General features: G+C 39.8%; 1 protein-coding gene across 7 annotated transcripts in view; it reads left to right on the top strand.

Moving 5' to 3' along the window:
• Nucleotides 1-7473, top strand: part of RALGPS2 (Ral GEF with PH domain and SH3 binding motif 2) — a 125882-nt gene extending 118409 nt beyond the window's left edge. For all 7 annotated transcript variants that reach the window (XM_068141409.1, XM_068141407.1, XM_068141410.1 and 4 more), the window contains one exon: nt 1027-7473. In XM_068141409.1, the coding sequence (XP_067997510.1) occupies nt 1027-1056 (30 nt within the window). In that variant the 3' untranslated portion in view covers nt 1057-7473. The remainder of the gene's footprint in view (nt 1-1026) is intronic.
• The last annotated feature ends 1299 nt before the right edge of the window (nt 7474-8772 follow it).

Raw genomic sequence — 8772 nt, forward strand, 5'->3', positions numbered from 1 at the left:
GGGTATTTATTGACAGTCATCAGGAATGTGGTGGCTCTTTAATAACCTGAGTAAACAAGAGATGTGGCTGTCAGGCAAATTCCTGATGGGGAGAAAATGGGGATATAAACTAAGGTAATGCAAACTAGCTTTCATCTTCATGAAAGGGAGTGATGTCTGCAGCAGGCATTCAGGTTTCCTATGGGAAAAGCCCAGGCAAGTGTTTATGCTTCATATTTTTAAATTAGTCTTAAAAATACTAGAGAGCTTATATCAATCACTGACCTGTGTGCCAAAAATCCTCTAGCTGGGACTCAAGTGAGAAGGTTCTGCTTGTGTAGTTTGGTGCTGAGATTTATCATTTGAAAGTTGTTATGCTGACAACTTAAATCTTAAATGTCATCAAAATTAATGAGACCTATGGCCACATAATAAAATTATAAACTCTGCAGCAGTTTAAAATACTGGATATACCTGAGTGTTCTGCAGCACCAAGTGTAGTTGTTCTGTTGAATGACAATTCCATTCCTTCTCCCCTGTTTGGGTATTTTTTTTTTTGAGATGTGAAGAGCATTGAACCTTCTTGAGCTTGGGGGTTACATTGAATGGTCTTCAGAGGCCCCTTCCAACCAGTCTGTTAATGATGGTGCATTTAAATGAGTGTCTAGTCTGTGAAACAATGGGTTTTAAGTAGATACTGCCCAAAGTTAAATCTGTTCATAGTATCATAGTATCAGTCAGGGTTGGAAGGGACCACAAGGATCATCTAGTTCCAACCCTCCTGCCATGGGCAGGGACACCCCACACTAGATCAGGCTGGCCAGAGCCTCATCCAGCCTGGGCTTAAACACCTCCAGGGACAGGGCCTCAACCACCTCCCTGGACAACCCATCCCAGGGCTTCACCACTTTCATGGGGAAGAACTTCCTCCTCACATCTAGCCTGAATCTCCCCACCTCCAGCTTCATTCCATTCCCCCCTAGACCTATCACTACCTGAAGTCCTATCACTACCTGAGCTTATTATCATTTATATTTTTGTTTTCAGGTTCCTGCCAACTTGATGACCTTTGAATAATAGGCTAATTCCAAACAAACAAACAAAAGAACAGTTTGAATCATCTCATAACTGAGAACGAGGTTCTGATGGAAAAACATGCCAGCCGTATTCTGTGCCAGAACAGAGCCTGTCAACTCGATCTCTGAACTCTGGAGCCCTGAACAAAACCACTAATGGTTGGGGAGCAGAGTGCCCCAAATCAAAAATGGAGTTGCAACATGAATTGCCATGGACCATATTTCATTATATTCTCTGAACTGACCTGTGGAAACCACTGCCTTAAAGAGTGAAAGGAAAACCAACAAGAAACACCAAATAGTGTGTGTGAAACTTCTGGCGGTGCTGTGCTTGAGTTAAATAGATTGTAACTAGTTTGAGTTTCTTTTAACTTTATACTAATTTTGAAAATAACTCACCTTTTTAGGCATTCTTAAGAAACCAAGTAAACTGGTATTTAAGAACTGCATCAAAAGCTGTGTATGAACTGGGTTAAAGAGGTACTACATGTTCTAGAGATGTTGTTTAGACTGTACCGGGAGTTCTTGGTGGGAGCTTGTCCCAGGCACACTTAGCGTGGAGCAATGTTATTCCCCTCAGACCTGTAAGCAATGTACCAACTGCAAGTTTGAAATAGTGTAGTACTGTAAAAACTATAGTGCTGTATGGGAGCCGTATTCACTATGAGTGGCACAGAGGTTGAGCACTTACGCACCAAAAATGGGGGGCTTTGGTACTTCATTACCTAATTCCTGGTTGAAAATGTCGTCCATGTGTTTTGGGTGGTCGGTGTGTGCGTGTGGAAGAGACAAACTGAAGGCATTGTTTGGGCAGAACTGTTTTCTTTCCATTTGTTTCTACTCCTGGCACTCTCCTACATGCAAAGGTTGAATGACAAAAGAACCAACACCTGGGTATAGCTCAGTGAGACATTTTACTTCTCTGGATAGCTGTTAATTAGCAGTTAGGGACCACTGTTAGTGTTTGGTGTTTCATGCTAGCACTTAAGATCTGTGTTTTTAAAAGATAGAGGCACAATTTCACGCTTTCATGTTCTCATTCGGCAATAACTGATTTGACTGTCGAGGATCAAAACAGTTGACATTGTGTGGTATTGCTAATATGGCCTAAAGCAGACCTTACATCCACAGCTCTTTTGATCTTCAGGCAAGTAATTTGTTAGAAGGTAGAAAAACCTACGGGGAGAAAAGGTGTGAGACTATCAAAATTCCATCCTTGGTCACTGAAATTACCCACAGAGAAGAACATAATGGTTGTAAAAAGGGAGCCGTGCTTTATATGTGTGTGTTATGCTTGAGACTGATTCTTGCTTTATTTGGGTTTCCTTGCCATCACCTAGGTATAGTTTCCTGGCTGATTAGTCTTCAAAAATATGATCATTGTAAAGCAAGGAAACATTGTCCAAAATATGACTCCAATATCAGAACTTTGAATTCTGTGATAAAGTAATAACTGTTCCATTGACTTTGTGGTTTAGTGGCCGTAAATACGCTTGCAGATTCCACCATGAAGACTCCTCCTTCAAAAGAAACAAGCTACCTACCAGTCTGTGGCAGAGTTCTCTGACTGTCTAATAAAGGTTTCTACTAATAGTTGTTATTTTGAAAATGTACAGTTTGTTTATTGCATCTGAGTAGAAGCCTATAAATCCAGGTTTTGGTTGTGGTGGTGGGGTTTTGTTTGGTTGGTTATGTTTTGGGTTTTTTTTTTTCCCAGAGTCAAATTAATCTCTCGATGGAAATTCCTAATTTCTGATTTCTGGGGGACAAAAAAATGAGAATCCAGTCTCACAGTTAAAAAAAAAAAAACCCAAACCAAAACACTTGGTGATGCAGAGTAAAGGATAATAGGCTGGTTTGGTTCCAAGAATTTTTCTTGTGAATTGGCTCTGGGTGGAAAGAAAACAGTAGAAAGATGATTCTGTCAGACTTACACCACAAACACTGGGGGAATTTGTGTCCCCTTTCAATTTTCTGTTGTTGTTGTGGTGGGGATCTGTTCTGATCCTGAAGCCATGTGTTTTGGGAAGGGTTTTCTTGTGCTGAAGCCCTCTGCAATTCACACATCTCCCCAGTTTACCCATGTTGGGTGTGCAGTAAAGACATCTTCATAGCTGGCAGCGTTACTGTAGTAGACTTTGCACAATTTGAGTTCTGTTGGCTTGGGGGTTTTGTTGGGGTTTTTTTTTGTTTTGTTTTTATTTAAGAATGACTTGATGTGTGTTTCTTCTCAACAGCTGTTTCTTAAAAGTGTGTGTACTTTTTGTTTTAAGCATTGTGGATAGTAACCTGTGGATTTTGAATTTTTAAATAAGCTATTCTAGGTTCATTCTGTGACTGCGGCACAACTGTATCTGTTCTGTTCTTCTGCTAGTGAAAGGAAACATACAAGTGGGAGCCACAGACTGACATCACACAGCTTTGCTAAGGACAGAGCCAGGTCAGAAGGTGTCATTTATCATTAGGGGTTTGGGTTTTTTGTGTTTTCCCAGCTGTTTTGAGTTAAGAGTTTTATGGTGGGGAAAACAGTTCACAAATCATTTAGTGAATTGTTGCTGTTACCAACTTTAATTGTTCTCAGGCCTCCTACTCTTCAGATGTGCTGGGGTTTGTGGGAGAAATTGAATATTGTGGGAGGACTTTCTTAAAATGTGTAGCCAAACTAACTGGAGTGATTAATGACAGCACAGATGATGATGTTGACACTTGTTACAGAGAGTAGTTCAGCACTTTGCTGTTGTCCATCTCCTGTTTAGCCACACCCTCCTACAAGGCAACACAGAAACACTGAAATGTTACATGTTTTGAGATAAATGGTGCTCAGAAAGAGGTGGTAATTCTGTTCCCTGAGGGAAAGCTGCCTCAGCTAAGCTTTGGAATGATTCAGACAAGTCAAATACTCTGTAAAGAATGTAGTAATGCCTTTTGCCTTTTGGTTTTGGTTTGTTTGTTTTTTTAATAAGAAAAAGCAGTTGAAAAATGAAATAGTTCAAACCAGTGCTGAGAAAGCAAGGACAGGAATGTGCTCATGGTGTTCAGGTAAGACTGTCATCCAAACTGCTTCAGATAGTTGGCAGTTTCTCTCTGATTTTTGTTTTTTATGTATTGCTCTGATTCTTTATCTTGTTAACAACTGCTGAAGTACTTCAGCTAACATATGTCACTTTATTTCTTCGTGGCTTGATTTTTGAAACTGAAGCTGCCCCTTAAAGCTTGCTATTTGGGAGGCATATGAGCAGCTTGTATTCAGAGTAGATCTTCATAGAAAGACTTCACATGGAAGTGTTAACCACCTGCTGACTGCTTACCACTTTGTTAGCTTAAACGAGCAGGCTTCGGAAGGATGGAGCAACAGGGAATGTCTGGCTGAGGAAACTGGTGCAGTTTCCTGCCTTAGAAATACTTGACACTGCACTGGCTGTTGAATGCTTACTGCTAACTTTTATCTCTTCCTAACTTAATGCATACTACTGGGTTTTTCAAACCAGACTACTATTTTTCGGTGTCCTTAGCAGATGAGGAGATGTATTTTTGAACAGCTGATTATTTGAGTAAACAGGGCTCATCCTGGCCACCTATTTCCTTTTGCAGGCATTTCGTGCCAGGGAGTAGTACTTGGGCTATATCAATTCATTAAGTATTATGGTGCAAGTTAATAGGCATTAAAACTGCAAATACCAAATGAATGCCCATAAGTAATGAATGACCTTTAGCACCCAGCTTTAAAACTGTTCCTGTTAGCCTTTTTAAATCGCTGTGAAAATTATCTCCTGCTTAAGAAAGATCAGAGAAGGAAAATACTGCAGTGGCAGAGTTTGTCAGCTCTGCATCTGGAGTATTAAGCAGATCCCCTAAGTTACATGGATGTTTTAGCCTCCTGATTGAGGAATCACTGTCTCTTTTGAGGAGTCAGCTGATAAACTTTTCTCCTTAAAACACAACTTGAACTTTATCCAAGAAAAGCATTTGGTAGAAATGTGCATATTTGAAAACATACTGGGAGCAAAAAAACCCAAACCAAGCAAACAAAAAGCACAGCAGGATTTTTTGTTGGTGTTGTCTTTTCCTCACTGAAAGTAAATTCTTATCTCATTTTTCTTACAACGTCAGCCTCCTCTATTTGCATTTATACACCTTCAGCAATAGTCCTCCTCTATTGGTACTGGACATAAACAAAAAAGTTAGAGAAATGCCTTTTCCTTTTCCAGAAGAAGTAATTGCAGGTTTTTGTGCACCAGAGGAGGTGAGGTCCCTTCTGGTAAAAGCTAAATTGACCCTGTGGTTTTGGTTGCCTGTAGCAAATCTTGTCTAAATCAAGATAAGATGAATCATGGGATGTTAACCTCTTCTGGCTCTGTCAGTGGCTGGTTTTTTTTTCTCTTCATTCTGTGTCCTTTTTTTGGTATGCTACTTACCAGCATCAGCAGTTCCAATCTTTTCCGTGGCTGGCAGTCGTTTGCTGCCTGTTGCAAGCATCAAGACGCCAGGGCTGGTTGTAAATCACAGCAGTTAATTTCTTATTCTACCTGCAAGGACAAGTTGTTAAAGTTTTGCTGTTACTTAAATACTGCCTTTTTTTTTTTTCTTTTTCTTTAATTTTTGTCTAAAAGTGGCTTGTGCATAAGGTGATTTGGCTTAGGGAAGTTGACATTACAAGAGTCTGTGCAAGTGGGCGTTGAATTTGTTCATAGGGCTTATCCTTTTTTAACCACCTATTGCTCTTATTTGTAATGCATTGAGAGGGTGAGTGCTTGGATTTAAGGAGGACTTTTGTCAGTGCCTTACTATTGACTTGAAGACCAATTCCATTATTTCAGTGCTGAGAGTAGCACAGTGGCAGACTTGCATCCTGTGTCCTTGATGAACCAAGGAGTAACATTCTGTACAGTCATTGCATTTCTGCAGAAGTTAGTTCTTTTGGTCAATGTAAAATAGTTGTGGCTTGAGCTGCTTTAGTATTGTTTGGGTTTGGTTTTTTTTCCCCTCTCTTCTGTATTTGAATAGTCTGTCTCTTTTTAGGAAAAATAGAGAGGTATTTGGTAGCTTGGATTTGTCCAGCTTTATCAGAAATAGCTCAGACTGCTTCAAAATTATTCTTCTTTTGTCTCTAAATAGATTTAGCAGGGGGGAGGATATTGGAAAGAGTAGACCAAGTGATGGTCTGGACCACATGAACTTAAGATGTCACCTTATTAGAAAAGAGCTTGCTTTTCTCTTTCCCATTTTGATTTAAACACGGAAGAGCATTCTTATGAGAAGATTTTTCTCACAACTTTTTGTTCATGTAAAATAAACAGTACAGGAAAAAGAAAAAACATAGCCAACCTGTTTGGAGAAAGAGAAGGCTTGGATAAATCTTATTCTTTCTTAATATCCCATCAGCTCAGTTTTGTATATTGTATTTCTAGTACCAACACTACGTGGAAAGTACTGCCCTTCACTGAAACAACTGCTGGAGATCGTTTTAGTAGCAAGACTTTATAAGCTTTGGGCAGGGAAATGAAAGAAAGAATATGTTGTTCTTAAGTGATTAAATATTTGTTTTCCTGGAACACATCCTTATAAAAACAGAGGAGGTTTTAAATACTGTCTAAAAATTCAGATGTTGGAAAGGGAAGGATAACTGGGAAACTAATCTTGCGCTTTCGAAGACTCTTCAAAGACAATAGGATGAGTTCAAAGGAGGAAAGACACCTGACTTGGTTTAGGCATGCCTGCTGCAGAAGAAAGCTGAGGAGTTTTCTTCAAGTTGCAAAAAGGGGGATGAAATGTCATGAAATGCAAGTTCCTGCAGACCCTGGCACAGTCCTGGCTCTTGGTTTGATCTTGCTCTTGAGTGACTAAAAGCATTGTAAATATTCCATTTCTTTTGTGCATTTGATTACTTTATTATTCCTCCTTATTTGGGTAGGTTACAGTCTCTACATGTTCCCTGAAGTTATTTCTCACCATTCCAAAGCTTTTCACAGATGGAACTGAAAAGCAATGTAAATCCATGAAATGCTGAAATAAAGGGCCCTAGGATGTCTTGTTTGCAGGCATTTCTCATCCATTCAAATAGTGCTGTACTGAAGTGTGAAAAGCACCAGGAAACCATAGACTTGTTTCATAACTTCCCTGTAAGGGCCAACCATCACTGGAAGGGGGAATCCAGGTTGTCATGCAGTAAATACAAGCCATTGTGAATATTCCCTGCTGGTGTGAGGTGTTGTGGGGTAGAGGGATTGCACTATGATCTCATAGAGTGACGTGCAGCTTGGCTGTCCTCTAGCCTTTTCCTTCAACTTTTTAAAGACTTCATTCTCTGTGTGTGTGTGAAAATTGTGTGTTTGCATAAGCTAGTTGAAATGAATTTAAGTACAGGTTTAAAACAAGCATAAGAAAACCTTTCCTACTGAAATAAAACATTTAAAAGATGGCCTGTGTCTGAAGTTTTGATTTCTTATTCAAAAACTGCATTGATACTGCAACCAGGTTTTGCAACCTGAAATTTCACTGTCGTGCAGAATGATGCTGAAACTGGCAGGAATTTTTGCTGCTTTCTTTCACTGAACCTCTGAAATGCTGTATGTAAGTGTACAGTTGTCTGTTGGTACAAAAGAAATCCAGTCATGAGCAGGAAAATGCAGTTTAAGAGGTTTAAGCTTGCTTTCAGAGATCATTCTGCTAAATGATGTGGTTTTTCTCTCCATGGTAGTTCATCACTTTTTTCCCCTGTTGTCTCTATACTTACAGATGTGATAAATTTAAACTCACTGAAGGCAGTCAGTCACCAGGCAGATTGGTTCTTTACTTAAGGAGCAACAACATGGAGGATAAGCTAAAAACGAAGAACAAATGAATTGCATGCAGAGCCATGTAATGCATTAGCTTTTTGTTTGGTGTTACTTCCCTGTGTTCTGTGCCTTTTTAAGTCTGTAAGCCTTACCAAACAGGATCATACAGCCCTCAGGAAATTATGTGTCAGCTTGTGAAATGCTTGTCAGATTGTGAGCCTTGGGCTCCTTTTGTTTTGTTTGTTTGGGTTTCTCTGCCTCTCTCCACCACCCCCCCACCCCCGCGTTCTTTTTTCCCCTCCGTAATGGAACAATGTATTCAAGTGTATTTACAAAGAGAAAAAGAATGAAGTAGAATTTTGTACCTTCCTTTCTTCTTATTTACGGACTACTGATTTTTGAGGAAACATTTTGTTCTCAATAGCATAAAAAGAAACAATGAATTAACTGGTGATTTCTGGTTTCAGTTTTTGTTGTTGTTTGTTTTTAAAACTTCTTGTTAATCATCAGTTTCAGGCAAACAGGTTTTCTGGTGATCTGCTTTGTTACCTCAGACCCTGACTCCATTCTCTCAGGAAGGAGCCTGAGGCTGCAAGTTGAGAGGCAGAGTGAAGTGATTCTTGCTTCAGATGTCTCTCCTCAGAAAAGACTTTCTCTCCACTGTTTCAGTTGCATCTCTGTCTACAATAATGCTTCTGATTCCAGGTCTGGTGCTCGCCTCTCTTGGCGACATCATTAATCTGTGATTTTATCCTATACCTACTTAAGTGTTTAAGGACTGTAATACCTTCTTATCAAATCAAGCAACATATCAAGGACTACTTTGGCTTCTTCACTTATGACCTTGTTTCTTGGACCTCTGCTTACAGGAGAGGGCCACCAGTCTACAGAGTGAGCAGACAGGTGGGGGCAGGCACCTAATCTTACTTCCCAGCTGGAAT

Source organism: Melanerpes formicivorus, unplaced genomic scaffold, assembly GCF_026170545.1.
Source record: "Melanerpes formicivorus ecotype bairdi unplaced genomic scaffold, bMelFor1.0.p_v2 SCAF_7, whole genome shotgun sequence".
NCBI lineage: Eukaryota > Metazoa > Chordata > Aves > Piciformes > Picidae > Melanerpes > Melanerpes formicivorus.